Consider the following 19,701-nt stretch of genomic DNA (forward strand, 5'->3'; position numbering starts at 1 on the left):
ACAAACTGGTCAGATGTCTTTGCCAGGCTTCAAAATGAGTGAATCAAAAGAAAGAACTGAAGAAGAAAGACACACTAAGCAGGGTATTTTGTGAAACATGCACAGATACTGAGATCTCTACAGTATTGTATTTTAAACCTTCAGCAACCATGGGCCAAGAAGAAAACCAAAATGAATTAACATACATACTTTGGAATAGGTCAATGAAATGCATCCACACAAGATCTATTAATGCAATCACAAGTTCAGTGAAGCCAAATGGACATCTCAACTGGTAAACAGAGTAATAAGAAACACTGTCATATCCAGTTAAAACAGATCTGCAAACAATAGGCAGCCTAACTAATGAGAAACATGAATGTAACTTACAAATTAAAGAGACCCTCAAGGTAAGAACAGCCCCAAAATGCTCTCCACAAATTAAAAGACCTAAACCAATGGACTACACTATCAATAAAAAGTTTGTTACATGTCAAAAATTAATCTGTACATGGACATAAGGAAAAGAAAACATACTTTCCCAGCTAAGGAAAGATGTCAATGCTGCAGACCACATCATAAACCCAAGTCAAGCCAGAGGGATTTCCAAGAAGACAGAAATCCCCAACCAAGCAAACAACAACAATATAAAACACAAAGCAAATTTGGTGGCAAGTAGAGGAAATCGCATACAGCCTGTTTTTATTTAAGCTATTTTTCTGTATGCCCTGAGCACATACTTGCATCTGCATTGCCAACAGCATTCAGAATATTTAAATAGAAACTTGACTTTTAAAATGCAGTAACATCGCATTAGAAAAAAGCCCAAAATTTTAGCAAAAGCAAAACACAAGCACCTGTAAATGCAAAAACATACATTAACTGCTATACCTTTCGTTCAAAACTTTTCAAAATATCTCACACAAAGAAAATTTCTTCCCTTAAGCTAAATTTTCCACTATTGCATAGGATAACCAACACCTTACACTTTTTGTGCCTTCTTTACCTTAGTGACAAGTTAAAAAGCAGCGAAAAATTATTACCAAGCACTACAGCCTGGACACAAGGAAACACGGGATTACTTGGGTTCCCACCCAGTTATACACAAACTCTTTGAGCAACCCCTACGTTGCTGCTCCATGGTCAGGAACAGAGAACTACAGAAGAGTTTGCTCCTTATTTCTTGAAAAAAAATAAAAGCAAAAACTTCCCTGGTCCGATCGTGGGATAAAGATGTCCCATTTTGTCTAGCTACTCCTCTAGAATCAGACAATCACAGTTGCACTCTTACTTTGCTCTCCCTGGGGATATCACAAGAAAGATAAAAGAGAATAACCTTTCTTCCCTGGCTGACTGCCGTATTACAGCAAAGAAAGTTTCTCAATGGTTTCAGCAAAGACTGAATAGAAAATATGCAGAATGGCACTTGATTCAAATTTCTCTCATCTCTCTGCATTGCACTGAAACGTGCAACAGGGGTATCTAAAGATTATTTGCAGAACTTGAAAAGATTAGTAGAGAAGCTAAAGAGCAGCACATGAAAAGAGAGGGCTGAAATGGAAACTACCACACCAAAGAGATGTGGGATTCTTCAAGAATTATTTAAATATTTGCATTGTAAACATCTACACAAAACTTAAAACATACTAACAACGTGAAGGTGAGGCACAACCACCCTGAGGCACAGGGGAGGAGCAAGGTACCATATGAAAAGAAATGGAACTGACATAATGGAAATAGGATGAAGTTCAATAGAGCAAAATACAAACTTGAACACTGCAGCAAGGATTTCTGTTAGAAACCAAAATATCATAATGAAAATGACTACAGATGGGAATGAGCTGATCACAGAATGACTACAAGCCACCATCATCAGCCAAAACCAAGGAGACAAAAACTTTTCAGCAGGAAGATTATTTTTAAAAAGAAAAGGAAAAAAAAAGTAACCAATTTTGAATGTTCTTTTAATTCTTTTTATAATTTTTTATACATGCACACACACATACAAATGCTTTAACATCTTCAAGCTAATTTAGAACTTAATACTGTCAGGTTCATTCATTCTGAATAGTCTTTTATTTTGAAAGCAGATACACATAAATCAATTAAATTACTCAAAGCAAAGCACTTCTCAATACGAGTATATCTAAAAGTAGAAGGCGCAAGGAAAGCTGTATTATATGGCTTATATTGAAAGACTGATTTAAAGCAGCTTTTTAGTACACACAATGGAGAGCATTTACAGGTATCTTCTGCATCATTTTCTTATTTTAATATAACGCATTAAAAACTTTAAGAATCAAGTAAAAATCAGCCTAAGCATGATCATGGGAAAAACAGCAAAAATTACACAGATTTGTTGATAGCATGGCTGATTAATATAGAAAAAACTATTAAAATAATCTACCAGGTATGATTAAATATGGCCAAAAAAATATAGTTACACGTGGTAAAACCAATGTGAAATAGGTCTCTTCATCATTTAAAAACGCTATCAGAATACGACACCAGAAGGAGTCCATCCTTTTCAAAGGTACCTACTTTTCCAAATGCATTACCATTTCAAATTAAAAGACTAAATATTTATATATGTATTTCTATCAATATTTAAAGTAACAACATAGGCTTTGTGGTAAACACTAGTGTTCCTATACTAACATGCTTTTTGAAACTGGTATGAAAGTAAATGAGAATTTTTTTACTACATTTGAATCATATAATTTCAGATATAAACTGGCAAAATAAGTATTTCCTCTATCTAGCAGAGCATTTGCTAATTTGAATTCAACTTTCCTTTTGTCTGTAGTTTGTTTCGGTCAGTCAGGTACTTCCTGCATTCTAGTTACCTCAGAACTAATTAATTATATATTCCATGCAACTCCATAAGCCTTTTTAATAAACTGCAACAGTAGCTTTTATCATGAAGACCTGTCCAAAGAAATCTTATTATACATGTAAGCTCAGAGATCCATATGTGGATATTTTTGGTCATACCTTGTATTGCATTAGTCTACTATCTTTTTTTCAACCCCACCCCCTATTTTCTTACTGGCTTGAGCATTCAAGTCTTTTTACTCACTTCTGTGCTCCCTGAGACAACAGCTTTGTCCACGTTCACCGATAGCTGCTCTTCAGTCTGGCAGACTCCCAATGACCACTCCGCACAGCGGTGATGAGCCCAGCAATGACCTAATGCGTTATGAAAGAAAAAGAGCTTTGGTGGTACAACTCCATCAAGCACTTCCTGTAAGTATGAAACTTAGTTCTAGTAGTAAATACTTGACAGATGAAATTAACAGTCTTTCTTCTTCCTGTTTTTCTTGTTGCGACATTTAATGCCCTTATTACCTTACACTAAATATATTGCAGTTACTATCAGACACTAAATATACTGCCATTTTTTTGATACCTAACACATCTTCCTCTTCATTTCGGCACATTCTGTATATCTGTTTCTAATTTTCAGATGCTCGATCATATAATTGTAACAGTAGGGTGTATATGCAATGTTTGTGTGCGAGACACATGGAGAATTACATTCGATCTTGTATTTCTCTGTAGATAACCCAAGAGTTCACATACAGACAAATGTTATGATTCCCAAGGACCAGATATAGATCTGTATGTTAATGTAGAACATGCTCACATGATGCTTTAGAATTCTGCACAAAACTTTTAAAAGCTCAAAATACAGCATGAACAGAGACACCATATAAATGACTGAGAAAACTGTGTCAATACAACAAACACATTATAGAGATATAATTAGAAAAGTTTATCTACATAAAACAATTCAGAATTTGCAGAATTCAAAAGGTATCTCTTAAAAGTTGTTTCTAACTTAATTCTGGGAAAAACAATGTAAATGATGCATACTTCCAAAGGAATTCTGTGACAGCTTTATACTAGATTCAAAATGATGCTTTGCATTAGCTGTTGAAATTAAGTACTTGGTCAACTTAATCATTCAGCAACAAAAAAACTTCCCCAAAAATCTCTCTAAGGGCCTGGGAAGAGTAGTCTACAAATAATAACAACTTAAAAAAATTTAGATTGATAAATCTCCCCACCCATCCACACACACTATGATATAACTATTTAAAGCAAATCATTAAATTTTATTTTTTGTTTTTAATTAGACTTTGAAATGAGTTTCCACACTCATGAAAGAATGACATTTATATTATTGCACAAATATATTTCCATTTTTGAGGCAAAATACGTGAGTGGACTACCAGTATCAAAGCATTTAGACATAGATGCTTTCTGAAAAAGTAATTCATAACTGAGTAAAAACAAAAGTTCCATTAAAATTAAAAGAGCAGATGACAAACTAGACAGCTTTCTGACAGAAAACCTGCAGATACTGGAAACATGCAAGTGTATTATGCCTCTATTGTTCTAGCAATACTGCTCTTTTAAATCTTCCCTTCCATTATTTCTGATAACCCTGCATTAGCAGCAGGAAATTAGGTAAGACTAAGGATTAGGACTTTAAGAATTACATTAAACTGTGTCTCATTTCTTTTTCCTTTTCTCCGCAAAACAGAATCATGATACTGAAGATATTACTACCTGAACACCAGTTCAGCAATAGATTACAAATATTTCCCCATACAAAGCTGACCACGATTCTGTCCAGTACTTGAAGAGGAGACTACAAAAACACCACCTAACACTGGCAAAAGCTACGAAAGCATCATCAAACACTTGACAAACACCAGAGCACAGAAAATCAACAGCTGAAAAACTTCACTCACTGTCATTGTAGCTACCGTACTACTACTGGATAGGAAAAAAGGAGGATAGAAACCTATCTTACCTGTTGGCTCAAATAAGGCTTGAACATCAATGTCATCTGGTAAGCCAACTAAACTGAGTTCATCCCAGAATTTGACAACCTGATCGTCAGAAGCAGTTTGGGTGCTTACACTTGTACATGATGCTATACTCGATCGAGATCTGTATCGGGGAGCAGAAAAACAAACTTAGAAGTGACCACATTCTTTGTTCAATTAGCTAGATACTCGTAAATGATCCAAAACTCAGGGAAAGTGAGTATAAATCTTTCCAAACATGATAAAATATAAATCAACATGAGCAAAAATCTTTCTTCCTCATACTTTAGCCCAACATTTTTTCCAATAACAAAGCTTTCGGTTAAAGCTGCTATTCAATAGACAAAAAAAAGTGCTTGGTAAAATGCCCCTTTCCCCAGCCTGCTCTCTTCCAATTCTTCAGGACACACATGCTTCTTTTTTTGAACTCCCCTTCTGTTTGATATTAAAACTTGCCCAACCCTAGGAATGGAGAATTAGGTAACAGCAAACAGTCTGTGTTACTCTGGGGAAGAAGAGATGTACAAGGAAGAAAAAAGAGTGGTGTAAGGGGCGAGCACCATCTGCAGCTTTGATATGGTCCTCTCCCTGCAGTCTTAACAGCTGGTCCAGAGTACAGCATTGACAGTATCCTCAAAGAAGACCGCCATGGCCAGAAGTAAGGTGCCTAGATAAAATACAGCAGCTATGGGCAGAAGGTAGAAAAAAGACCAGGAGTGAAAAAGCTGCTTGGAAATAAATATCGTTATCCAATGCCATCAAGCTGTTAAGGGGGGGGGGGGGGGGGGGGGGGGGGGGGGAGAACTGTGGGGAAATTGAAAAATGCAGTGATAAAAAGACTAGCAGATTGTGCTGACATGGGAGGATCTAGTTTATAACCTTATTAATTTGTTCCCCAAATTCTAATCTCAACAGAAAACAATTAATAAAGCTCAGATTACTCCTTTTAAAAAAAGGAGCGATGATTCCTCCTCCTTTATTTCCTGCAGGCAAAAAACTATCTTGGACATCTCAGGATGTGCATTAGGGTTACTGACAAAAGAGACCTGATCTCTGATGCTTCGACAGCTGGTAGGAAAGGCGGTGCTGTGTTTTCTGTTAAGGTTCTTTGAACTTCATTATTCTTCTCCATTAATAACTCAAACGTATACATTTGTTGCTACTGAGTTTCTAGAGTTGAGACAGCACAAAACCACTTCTCCTTCCTGACTGCTCTCCTGATCATAACCTCTAAAAAAAGATGCTGAAAAACAACCAATCTCCAACAAGCCAAGAGATACAGAAAGCACTGGAATTTTAACCTGCGATAACTTTGCCTTCCTGACAACCATGTGTCCTTTACTTCAGCAATTACATGCAGAAATACATGGAAAAAAACTTAGCGGGGGGTGGGGGGGTGGGGTGGGGATGTGCCAACCCTCTGGTACCACCAAAAAAAGTTTAAAAATTTTCAATTATTACATGATATCCTCATAACCCACATCATGACAGAAGCTGAACATAAAAAAAAAAAACAACCCAAACCTGTTAACTCTGGCACTATCATCATTAAAACTCCCCTTACTAAAGCATTAAATTAACCCATTCTGTTCAATAAAGCTGGTTCCTGCACACTGCCCGTGTCCAGTGGAGCCACTTCTAACATTAAACTGCTACTCAAAACACAGGACTTAAAGTGAACACTAAGAAAAAACTAAATCCCAATTGACAAGGCACGTTCATTAATATGAAAGCCTTCTCACAAGATCAAACTGACCCATTTAACAAACGTCCCCATTTCATCTGCAATTAAGTATTTTTTGAGTGTCTTTTGGTCAGACTTGAAGAACAGCGGCCCTGCCCGGCCCGCGACGCCACGGCCCCTCAGGCGGCCACGGCCCCTCAGGAGGCCGCGGCCCCGCCTCCCTTATTGTTCCACTTCCTCGGCCGGGCCCCGCGGGCTGGCGGCGGCCCCGCGCCCGCAGCCAATCCCCGGCCTCCAGCGCGGCGCAACCGGGCGCGGGCCCGGCGGCGGCCCAGGGCCCCGCGCCGCCTGCCGCCACCGCCGCCCTTCGCTCCCGCCAAGGCTGCAAACCCCTCTGCCGCGCAGCCGGCGCTGAGCGATCCGCGGGTTCGCAGGCAGCTGCTGAAGCGAAACTGCGTCTAACCGCGGGGACAGCCCAAGCCCCCGGTTACAGAATCCCTGTAGTGATGGAAAAGAACTGGCTGGATGGCCGGGCCCAAAGAGTGGTGGTGAATGGAGTTTACTCCAGTTGGCGGCCGGTCACAAGCAGTGTTCCCCAGGGCTCTGTGTTGGGGCCAGTTCTGTTTAATATATCAATGATCTGGACGAGGGGATCGAGTGCACCCTCAGTAAGTCTGCAGATGACACCAAGTTGTGTGGGAGTGTTGATCTGCTTGAGGGTGGGAAGGCTCTGCAGAGGGATCTGGACAGGCTGGGTTGATGGGCTGAGGTCAATTGTATGAGGTTTAACAAGGCTCAGTGCCGGGTCCTGCACTTGGGTCACAACAACCCCATGCAACGCTACAGGCTTGGGGAAGAGTGGCTGGAAAGCTGCCTGGCGGAAAAGGACCTGGGGGTGTTGGTTGACAGCCGCCTGAATATGAGCCAGCAGTGTGCCCAGGTGGCCAAGAAAGCCAATGGCATCCTGGCTTGTATCAAAAATAGTGTGGCCAGCAGGACTAAGGAAGTGACCATCCCCCTGTACTCAGCACTGGTGAGGCCGCACCTCGAATACTGTGTTCAGTTTTGGGGCCCTCACTACAAAAGAGACATTGAGGTGCTGGAGCGTGTCCAGAGAAGGGCAACGAAGCTGGTGAAGGGTTTGGAGCACAAGGCTGATGGGGAGCGGCTGAGGGAACTGGGGTTGTTTAGCCTGGAGAAAAGGAGGCTGAGGGGAGACCTTATCGCTCTCTACAACTACCTGAAAGGAGGTTGTAGCGAGGTTGGGGTCAGTCTCTTCTCCCAGGTAACAAGTGACAGGATGAGAAGAAACGGCCTCAAGTTGTGCCAGGGGAGGTTTAGACTGGATATTAGGAAATTTTACTTCACTGAAAGGGTTATCAAGCCTTGGAACAGGCTGCCCAGGGAAGTGGTTGAGTCACCATCCCTGGAGGTATTTAAAAGACATTTGGATGAGGTGCTTAGGGACATGGTATAGTGGTGGTCTTGGTAGTGTTAGGTTTACGGTTGGGCTCGATGATCTTAAAGGTCTTTTCCAAACTATACGATTCTGTGATTCTGTGAAAAACTCACGGGCAGAGAGATTTAAAAACACGCTTCACTGATCAGTCACGTCTTACGTGCCATCACCAGACGTGCCATATGCTGAACAAAACTTCACCGTGTTCCTGTCATTTTTCAGAATTACTGAAAGGTGGAACCAACCTGAGAGGACTCGGGACGCTGCCCTTTCGATGGTACAACCGCCCTGTTGGGAAACCTGCCAACAAACCCCACTTCTGAAGGGTAAGAAACACATGACATGTGCCATGTGCCTGTAACGATACTGTCGCCATTGCAAGAGCCAGCTTTGGAGGGCAAGGGGAAAAAACTTCAACAAGATGGGATGCTAGTTACACCGGTCTACAAAATACACGAAGTGTCAGAAGTCCATTATCTTCTGCTCTTGTGCATACTTTTGCTTCAACCTCACAAGTAGATCTGCGCTTTACAATAACTATGTTTCTTTTCTATGTTCTTCCAGAGTCAAGATTCTCACTGGAGGGGAGAAACCAACCACACTTCAAAAAGCAGAAGAGACAGCTATTCCTATACTGCTTGCATTTTGGTTTTTTTTTTGTTTGTTTGGTTTTTTTTTTTTTAAAGAGATTAATATCAATGAACCGGGTTTTCACAAGTACAAGTTATTTGCCTACTGCAGTACAGTATCTGTAAAGATGCTTCCTGAATGTCATGCAAAACAAAACCCTTACATATTTATTGTAGAACGGACTTACTTCTTCTGTCCTCTTTGTTTGCGCGGCACTGAGTTTTGCCTTGGAGTTCTCTCGCAAGCTCCATCGGTGCTGTCGCTGGCTTCACTCTTACTTAAAGGCTGGTTTTTCCATGGGATAACATACCCAGGAGTTGGACTGAATTGTTTTAAGTCTCCTTGTCCTAATGAGCTCCGTTCTCCACAGTAACAAAAGGCGCAGAGTTGTTCGCTGTGAAAAGGAAGATAATTACTTCTTTTGGGGGGGGAAACAGCAGAGGATACCCCATCAAAGAGCAACTTTCATGCCAATTTAACCCTTTATAACAAAACAATAAAAGCTCCCAAGTGCTGTCAGGTATCAGAATTCAGCATTCAGGAACACTATTTCCAGCTAATTTAAAGTTACATTAAAAGAACTTTTTTGTTCACAAAAGTGCATGATTAACAAAAAACCCCCACATATAATATTCAAATTATTAATATAACCTTTTTGTTCAAAAATTCTGTATCTCTAGACAAACACTTGCTAAAAGGCGTCAGAAAACAGGGAAAAAAAAAAAAGAAGAAAAGAATAGGAGGAAGAACTTTATTAACACCTCACACCCATTAAAGGAACTCAGCGTTGCCATCACAGAAAAGGCTTTTCTGAACACAGAACATTACTACACAGATCTTTCTGTAAGCACCTACACCTCATGTGTAACACAATGTTCAAATACTATACACCAAAAGGTTTAATGAAACATGGAAAAAAAAAACCAGAATAATGAGAACTTCACAGCAATGGCTACAGTCACGCATACCAGGGCATACAACATACACAAATCCAAATATTTAAAAACAAAACAATACCTAAAAGTTTTACTAGAGGAAATTTACATTTACAGAACTGTGACCGCTACAATATCCCTGTACCATTTGCAATTACGTTTTAACATGCATAACATAGCAACAGCACTGAAATGACAGCTCTGACAGCGCTCCTTGTGTCACATCATATGGAAGCTACTGAAAAATATTTCTATAATAAACATATCCACAAACTTAAAATGCGAACTTCTGCAGCTAATGCAGTTTGCATTAAAGGAAGGCCATTTAACACATCTTTTTATGCTTAAATGAGCAATTTGTTTTCTTCATATTTATGCCCCTCAGACCCCAAAAAGATGCCTCAGGGAATCAGGCACTTGGATAGAGGCTTGGTTTAGCCTGGATCCCATTTAAATAGATTCCAGTACATAGGCAAGGTGGCACATTTGGGTTTGGGGCACTCTGCGTTGGATGGGTGACTGGAGGGAGGTAAGGTGGGAAGAAGAGAAAACCTTAAGGCTAAACTCCTGTATAATATTCACTAAATGCTGGGGGGGGGGGAATACAGAGCGCCTGTGCTTTTCAGCCAGGTGAGGCAAGAGCAGTACAAGTGGGTATGTAAAATGCCTTTCAACTTCTCCACTATTACGGTACTGGTAATACCAGACAGTCAGATACTAAGGAAGGGAGCAGCTCGACACGAGCCCAAAATGAAGCCAAATACTTTTACTTATGCTTTATAGGTCGGATTGCACTTTCCCTAAGGCAGACAGACCTTTGGGGACATGCAGGTTGGTGGGCAGGTAAAATAGGTCCCATCAGGGTACTCAAACTAAGACCCTACCATAGTAGTGTTAGGAAACATTCATCCTCATATTCATGGTCTCGGTCACACATCCCTCACTGATCCTGCCTGAGCACAGGACCAGTGTGAGCCAGCACAATCACCAGAGCTGACAGTAAATGTCTGACACGTTCCAGAAATCTTTAGAAAAAGGTACCCGAAGATAAATAGATGCAAAGAAAATATGGATAAACGTAGCATAAGAATGCAGAAAAATGAATAGTCATGGCTAAACAGTACATATGTCTATTTTAAAGCTAGTTTTCAATGTGACAGAGCAACAAATAAATTATTTGTATGTCAGTGAACATAACCACCAGACTACCAGTGAAACCTGACCTGGCCTCACAGGCAGAGTTTGGAAGAAGGGAAAGCAAAGCTATTTATGCTAGTTGAGACTAGAGAGACTTTTGAGGAGACTTAAGAGATTTAAACAGGCAGCACCATGGTATATAAATTACACTAGTTACAAACACAAGATTATCCACAGTGGAATAAACAATTATTCATACATCCTGTGAAGACAGACTATCACTGCTCATTAAAAGACTGGAGGATAATTATGACTAAATAAACAAAGCTCCTTAAAGTGAAGTCATAGCAAATACGCAATAATGTTAAGGTTTATAAAAGAGAAATACGAAGCAGTAATTACAAAAAAAATAAACTAACTTTTAAAGCGGTACTATTTGAAAAAGGAATACAGGGGTAAAGCTGATATTTCTGGAGCATGTAAGGCAGCTCCGGTATCACAACTTCCAGCAGTAGCTTTCTGCAGGCAGAGTGAAGTGAAACAACAGGAGCAGCGAGTTTCACAGCTACTCTGCAGCATGGTGTGGACAGCTGTGAAGCTGTCAAGAATCATATGGTTTGTGCTACTGCTCCTGCTCCAGCAAAGCTGGGGACCGCCGCTGAAGCAAGCACTCGAGCACTCGCCGCAGAGAGGGGGCTGGGGGAACCCTTCACTAAAGGTTTGCGAACACACAGATGCAGAAGTAAAAGAGAGAAGCAGCAGAACATTCCCAGACCACAGCCAAGAGACCGTGGGGCTGAGATAGAGGGGAGGGATTATAAAAAGGGGGGGAAAAAAAGGGTTTCACACTTTTTCCAGGGAGGGTAAGCAGAGGGGCTTCAAACATATCAGGCCCCCAAATACCTAGAAACAACCAGCAGCAGCGTACTTCCTGCCTTGCATCTGGATGCTAGAGAGACCCTCCACATGAAAGCCATGGTCCTCCGCTTCCCAACATGTCATGTTGCTGACTTGTCACGCAGTACAAAGTGGCCAGTTCCATCACGTTAGCCTTTTAGGTTTAAGTGCTCAGTAAATATTTTAAGTTATGTCTATATGGGCAGAAGGTAGAGTTTTTTTATTCCTATCATCTGAGGATTGCAGAAAGTACTTACAAATCTACTTTCCATATGTCAATATGCAATTAGAGGATCTAAATCTGTGATGCAAGAAGAGCTCTCATATTGAAGATAACAAAACTGAGATACTGGCAACTCTTAAGATCAAACCCTAGATCTGTTATCATAATTAGCATATTTTCAGAACAGGCTAATTCAAAATGGGATAACAAGCAAGAGACGATGTGTCACATATCTTTTTATATGCTACTAAGGAAAAAAAGAAAGAGAAAGCTCACCAATACTCCATTTAAGATATATCTATGATGCTCCAACCCAAAATATAAATTCATCATATTATATGTAACTCATATTATATGTAACTTCAACTTAATTCCTAAATTTTCCCAGAACAAATGCTACCTTTTTATATAGGTTTAAAATTCCACAGGTGGTTTATTACCAGTAGGTGCTTATACAACTCACCTCATCCCAAAGAATTTCATACATCTGTATGCACACAAATTTTAATACACGATGCAGGAAAAAAAAAGTACGTTCAGAACAAACCAGACATGCAACTGGGTTTAGGGGAATGCAGTAAGAGGCAATAAGGCTAATGTCTGTTCCTACCAAGCCATGAGAGGAGATCCAGACTTGGATCTTGTTAGAAAGATGCCTTTTCTAACAAGAAACATGTCACAAGCCATTTTCTTCTACAAGTTCTTATTTCATCGAGTTGTCCTACCAGTGTCTCTTCCTCAAGAAGAATTTACTCAGCCCCCTGACAAGAATCTAAGATGCTACAATCCTCCACAGTCGACATCCCGACAAAGGAAAATAAAATGCCCTCCAGCAGTTAATCCTGGAGGAAGGGAGAAGAACAGTCACTATTTCCTCTACTTGACCAATGACATACAGTCATTAGGACTCATCCTAAAACACAGACTTTCCCGTTGAAAGGAGCTCATTTCAACACATGCAGTATTGGGCAACTAGTTGCACAATATTAAATTACAACCAGAGAAACATCTTCTGGTTTGCTTGCAAATACTGTCAGAGAATTAAGGTAAAATCGACACTCCCCAAAACGTTTTTTAACAGAATTAAGGCTGACCATCACGATTACCAACACTTCAAGCCCACACAGTGCCGCTGTAGTTATACTCCTAAGAGTAAGCAGAAGCCCCTCCTGGATCCTTCTGAGTTGGGAAATGGCACTGGGGTATCCTGTGTCAGCCACGGCTCCTTGATAATAAGCAGATGTGCAGACTGACTTACGTAAACATGTTTTGTTTATGCGGTGTCCCGTATCTCACAGATCTACGCTTGTGTCTGCATGAGTACTGTGCTGTGCGGCTGGTGGAAATCTTTAGATTGGTCCATGTGAGTTAATGCGACCCTCAACAGTATCAGATGTGACCTCTCACTCTCCTGCCCGTTCTTCATACCTGGGTAGAAGGCACAGCAGTCTGCAACACTATGGGGCACTGCCATCCACCCGCAACTCTGTGTATACAGCTGGGCAAATAAATTTCCCTTCCTCATTTTCATAGGAGTAACTTCCTTCCATGTCTCCAGGATCCCCGTACAGCTAAATGCTGAGGAAGACAGCAAGTGACGTATGTTGAGCACGTCTATCAGTAAGACGCTTAAAGTTATACAACCCTTTATAGTACTAAATGGTGAAGGAGGCAGACGAAAGAAAATCTTATGGCCTCCTGCTTACCAGAGAGGTGTTAAAGGTCCCCTTCTTTCAAGAGAACACGCACGGGGGAATCCAAGCATCCCACAGAGATGAACGGAAGCTGACAACAGCAGGAGACATACAAATTCATGGATTCAGCTCAAGAGATGCTCTCCTCTTACCTCTTCTCAAATCCCTCCCAGCCTACTGTGGGACACCAATTATCAAAGAAGTTTTACTGTGCAGTCACCATTTCAATCAACCTCATTAAAAGCAGAGGTCGTTGCTGCTGTTTAAACAGGAAAAGGCAATGGATTATACCTGAGAAAACCCAAGGCATGGCAATTCCAGTAAGATCCACTAGCTATAACCATCGCCTTAACATTAAATACTAAGTTACAGATGACCACAACTGCCATTTGCCATGATAATGATTGCACTAAAGTAAAAAAAAAAAAATTGGAAAGTGTAAAAATAAAGATCTATTCCATTCATGCTCTGGGTTGAAAAAAAGAAGGTGAAGAGGGTATCATTTGATTTTTGCTATGAGTTTGTTTGTTTTTTAATGAATTACACAATCATTTTCCTCAGTGTCTGGAAATGCCTTCAGGATGTCTTTTTCACACACTCTTTAGCATTTTTGAAAGGTGAAACTGAGAAGCATAAAGCCTTGGACTGTGTCGGCAAAGTTGTTACAGCAATTTAAAATGTTTTTAACATCTATTTTTCACAATTAAAATTAAGCTCAGCAAAATGAAATGGAATATCTGTGAGCAAAACAGAACTTCAGAGCATCGTTTGTACTGATTACTGAAGCAGACTGATGAGAATTGGCCTTGAGAATACTTCTCCCACCTAACCCTGTTAGCAGTTTTAACATATGTTAAAAGGCTAAATTAAACCCTACAGGGGACCTACTATTTATTTAGCTATGCCAAGTTGCGCTAATGCACAAACTACTTTGCCTTCACTCTCGTTTTATGTTGTGTTATTTAAAGAGTAAATTGTTTTTCTCCTTAGTGAAGATGCACCATTGTATCATTCATGTAAATTCAAATCAAGACCTGCAAGCTGTATTTTAAGTGGAAAAAAAAGATTTCTGGCTTAAAACAATGCCAGCGGTCCGCATCAGTATGAGTTCTAATATATGTGAGACATTCACAGAGGTGAAGCTTCTCTAAAATTCAGGGGTTTAGATTAAGCTTTTCAGCTTCATCTAAATATCCTGTAAATATCTGGACCTCGATAATGAAGATGCTTGAAAGGAAACTGATGAAGAAAACTGATTAGGTGGTGCGTAACAACTTCACATTGATACAGGGTTAACAACCCAGTAAATCACCCTTCTGAATGAACAATACTAAGGACAGAGAAGGATGAAAAGTGCAACATAGAGACACTACAAAGAGAAAGATGCAAAAGTTCTCAGCTGCAAGCTATATTTAAGCGTTTGACATGCAAAGTGTTCTCTTTCCAACAGGAAACACAATCACAAAACAACTTGAAATTTTGAAGTGGTTTGACACTACTACACAGAGTTGGTTTTGAAATGAGTATTTAACTTGTGCAGCACAATTCCTTTAAAAAAAGTAGGACGGAAGGGAGTTCATATGAACTTCAGGTGAAGAATTTTAAAACTTTAAGTTTGCACAAAGCAATTAAACTGCATTAGACAATAACCGCTTTCCAATTTTTTCAAACCAGCACAGTTGGAGTTCTACAGCCATATAATCAACTTAATGATACTCTTCTCATTTGAAAGAAAGAAAACATTACCCTCCAAACACCACCACCAAAACAACACATTTTACTGACATTTTAAAATTCAAAAAATATGAAAATATGCTCTTATTCACCATCAATATGTCTCAGCTTTAATTTAAACAAATGTTTAAAGCTCAGTTAGGATTTCACATGCCCTAAATGCAGGAGGGGTTACCAGAATGCCAGAGCTGAATAAAGTGAATTTAGAGGTCTACTCCAAGTCCATCTAGAAATCATTCTTTAATGTCCAACTGAACTGACTTGTACTCTCAAACAAAAATCCCATATAGAATGCAACTGTGAGCATACCTGAAGGGTGATACCTCACACAATTTTGAGAGGTGATTTAACCTGCAAGTGATAAAATCCAAATAAAAAGTACGGTGGCCTGTATCTTCAGTGTGCCTTTGTGCCCAGAAAGTATTGTCTGTTCAAGACAAACTCCCTCTCTTGGCAAATCAACACAGTTCACACCAAAACTGCAGAAACCTCGCAGAGGTGGCAGCACCTCTTAGGAGGAAACTTCATATGAACACTAAGTTGGGTCTTACTACCTGAAAATTCCTGAAATTTAACATATACCAAGTTGGCTTTAAATAGCATTTTTTCAAGAAAGTTTTATCAAAATTGTTCAGTTATATTAGGGAATGGAAAAACATGCTCTTCTGCATAATTCAAACTTTGTATTTTTTCTCTGGAAATATGTTTACAGAAGAGATGAAATACAACGAAGTGGGGCTCTTTAGTCAAAACTGCGCTGGGTCAGGTTAAAGGTCCACCCAGCCCTGTATGGTCAGTGTTAGAAATAGGATAAGCAGATACACAGGGGATATTAAAGAGCAAGGCAAACATATGATACTAGCCATGCCTCCCAGTACTTTCAGTTCAGGGCCGCCCTGTATCAGCTGTGATTCCTATATATTCAGTAATTCTCAGTTTCTCTTTCATGAACTTGCCCAGTCTGCTCTTGAACTCACGTAAGTTTTCAGCAATCCACAACATCCTTTGGCAAGGATTTCCATGTCACTCTGGATAACTACCTGCTGTGCAAAGAATCACCTCCTTTTATTTTGCATCTGGCCCTTCTAAGTTTCATTTGACAACCCTCAGTTTCTTGCATTAAAAGAAACTGAACAGTCAAGATACGGCCACCCTCCCCATGCCACCTATGATTTTGAAGCTTCTTATCTTCCTCCTCCAATCTCTTTTACAGACTGAAGGGTCCTAGTTTACTTAACTGGAAGCTACTCCAGATCTTTGATCAACCTTTCTGCTGTTCTGTGGAACTTTTTAAGTTTTACTATATTCATTTTTGGAGTTACAGATACACTTTCTGTAACTCTATGAAAATAAGTTCAAACTCGTTTCTCCAAATGTTTCTAACCTCACCAAGTAGATCACATGTGCTCAAGCAAAGCGTTAGCACGTCGAAGCTACAAGCTCAAAAATTCTCTCTTCGCTAAGCACGCTCCATTCTCTCTCAGTCCCTATGTGCAAGCAGACTCCATATGCACCAACCTTACGCTGTGAACGAACATCCTTCCAGCAAAGGTTACAGACACTCACAGGGATCATCTCTGCAACTACAGCTTAGGGATGCTGTGAGTCCAGATTTTGCCATTTAAATTACTTGTACTTTCAATCAGCTTTGAAACGGAAGCGAAGGGAAGAATGATGAATGAACGGGCAGGGCACGACAGAGGGTTTGCTGTGTGAGGGAAATGGAGGGTGATGGGGAAACAGCACAAGTGACTGTGGGGCGTAATACAGACCACACAGAAAGCCAAAGGCAGCAAGAAGAGAACACAGTCTCAGCTGACAAGGAAAATGAACAAGAAAATGGAGACGGGGGTGAGAAGAAATACCATGTCACAAACATCTGTCTGGGAGCCACTGGAGATGGAGGGAAGGAAAATGCAGACCAAGTGAAGTGACAAAAAAGAAGAAACCACAACGGAGTGGAAACTGAAAAGATGGTTAGAACTGATGAGCAGAGACTAGCATTAGAAAAGTAACAGGAATGGGAATATGGTGAGGATTCAACAACATAAAAAAAGACAAGAGTTGGACAACGAAAGCTGAAGTCGGGGGAAAAAAAAACCAGAAAAGGTGACATTTGGAAGGAATGAGAGAAGACGCTGCATTCACTCAACACTGAAACAGAACTAAAGATCCCAGACTCTTAACATCGCTTGCGATTAACATGTATCTGTGCAATCCTCTGACACAGTAGGCATCCCATCCACTTCTGAGCTTGGTCTACATGGGACACGGTGTCACAAGTACTGTATCAGTCCTTCAGCATGGTCTGACAGACGGCCAGCCATGAAATCCTGCTCATGGGATGCTTCTGTCTGCCTGACTGCCATCTCTCAGAGGAAAGAAAATCTGTCCAGCCAATAGACCTGACCTGCCAGCGCTAGGCTTGCTGGCCACCAGTGGCAGGACAGCTGCATGTAACCAGCAGGACAGACCCAGGTGGAGACAAGCAGCCTTATTTGGATGGGAGAGAGGGAGAAAAACTGCCTACAAACATCCATGAGAAGCCGAGAGTGGGACTCCAGAAACCTGGAGCACCTGCTCACACAGGGCAGGAGATATTTCTAAGTGTGGTTTCTGTGGTCGGACGATCTTATGTAACAGATGAATTCAAGGAGCAAAGGTCCGTGCAATGTAAAGGCCTGGTCATGAATGTCATTGATCATGGGTGTCAAATCCCACAAGGCAGAAGTTCTACATGAGAGCGTTAAACACATCACGGTCACAATGTCAATCGTTCAAGCTCAGAAAAAGGCAGGACTAAGGCTGCCTGTGAAACCTTTATTTGGCCCCATTTGTGCAATACGCTTCTGTGCTTCAAGAAAGATGTGAACCATCTGGAGAGAACTCAAAAGAGCAAGAAGAATCAGAGCTTAAGAAAACATCACCTACAAAGAAAGTATGAACAAATTTGGGATTTTTGTTATGAAGTAAAGTATGCTGGGGAAATAAACTGAGAGCCTTTTGCACAAACCTATCCTTCATTATCCTCGGCAGATGGTACAAGTAGTAACGGGATAAACCCAGAATGAGGAGAGTGTGTGTTAGATGTGAGGAAAGTGTTTCCAACAGTAAAAAAAAAAAAGAGACTGGAAAGGACTGTCTAGGGAAGATCTGGAGTTTTAATTATTGGAAGACTTAAGAGCAGTTTATGTAAACTTCTGTCAGGAATGACAGCTGTAGATATCTGCCTTGGAAAAGGAGGTGAACTAGATGACTTCCAAAGGTCCCTTCCTGCCCTATGAATCTGAGGTAGAGGTCCTTTAACAACGATCTGTCACAAAATTCTTCTTGAGACCATTTCCCTACTCAATGTATGAACAGACAGCATGGACAACCAGTAAATATTTAACTGTTTTCTCATTTTTCAGTCTTAGTCTTTACCCACTGACAATATTCAAATTGTGCCCCACAAGCCAAATCAGTAATTTTACTCTGGGCTAGACTGGTCATTGATATAATGATGAAATATTACTTCATTATTATTAAATAATTTATTTTTGTAACACGAAGGAATGCTATCTCCACTTTGCAGGTGTAGAAGTCAATCACTGACTTCAGAGGAAGATACTGTAAATGCTTACATGGATCTAGATCTGAAAGTGTAAAGGCAAAACTCTGCAATGATTTCAAGTGCCTTGTTTCGTGCATAAGGTCTATTCTCTGCAGAAAGAATTCTTGCAGAAAAACATTCATGTAAAACTACAAACTATATCGTAATACATGTGCATGAAAAGAAATAATCAGAGTTTCAATATTAATCTTAATACAGGTATCTCGTGAAATATGTCCTTGACTTTGCAACTTCAACAATTTTTTAAACATGTTTTTAATATTCAATATTTTACCTAACTCCCTCCTGCCTAAAGATCTAGCTTCTCCTTCCATCACTGCCATGCTATTCTGTCCAGATTATCTAATCTCTCTGCCACTCCACAGTTTCATTTTCCACTGAGTGTTGCTCTGAGCGTTTCAAGTTTTGTAATGCGCTTTCTTTGAAGATTAAAAAAAAAAAGAAAAATATAAGGAACAAAGATAAAGAAGTTCACTCTAATTTTTCCCCATTTTCTTTGTTCACACAATCAACAGATGTTCGCCAACCACTTCTTTTCAATGGAATAAAGCACCCCAGCCCTCCACCTCCAGACTCCAAATTCGATCTCAGCAGCACCAACAAAATAAGGGGGAATACTGCAATTGGTCTGGAATGAAAATTGCATGCTTTGTCCAATTACAAGTGAAGCAGGAAAGCAGGAAGGTGTGTTGCCAGGGTTTTTTTGTAGTTTTAGCGAGTCTCACAAGATCAGATATTTAGCAGACCAAATATCAAAATATCTGGTCTCAAATATCAAAATCAAAAAGCTGTGTGAAAATCTCAGTTTCTACTTATTTATTTTAAGAATGTTCTGTCTTCATGATTATGGCAAAAGGACTGAAAATGTGCAATTAATG

General features: G+C 40.2%; 1 protein-coding gene across 14 annotated transcripts in view; it reads right to left on the reverse strand.

Annotated features, from left to right (window-relative positions):
* KMT2C (lysine methyltransferase 2C) overlaps window positions 1–19,701 on the reverse strand; it is a 203,421-nt gene that overhangs the window by 118,072 nt on the left and 65,648 nt on the right. For all 14 annotated transcript variants that reach the window (XM_075492363.1, XM_075492360.1, XM_075492358.1 and 11 more), the window contains 3 exons: window positions 8,778–8,984; window positions 4,802–4,941; window positions 3,059–3,168 (listed from right to left, as the gene is read on the reverse strand). In XM_075492363.1, coding sequence (XP_075348478.1) covers window positions 3,059–3,168; window positions 4,802–4,941; window positions 8,778–8,984 — 457 coding nt within the window. The remainder of the gene's footprint in view (window positions 1–3,058; window positions 3,169–4,801; window positions 4,942–8,777; window positions 8,985–19,701) is intronic.

This window comes from Mycteria americana, chromosome 2 (assembly GCF_035582795.1).
Source record: "Mycteria americana isolate JAX WOST 10 ecotype Jacksonville Zoo and Gardens chromosome 2, USCA_MyAme_1.0, whole genome shotgun sequence".
In the NCBI taxonomy this organism is placed as follows: domain Eukaryota; kingdom Metazoa; phylum Chordata; class Aves; order Ciconiiformes; family Ciconiidae; genus Mycteria; species Mycteria americana.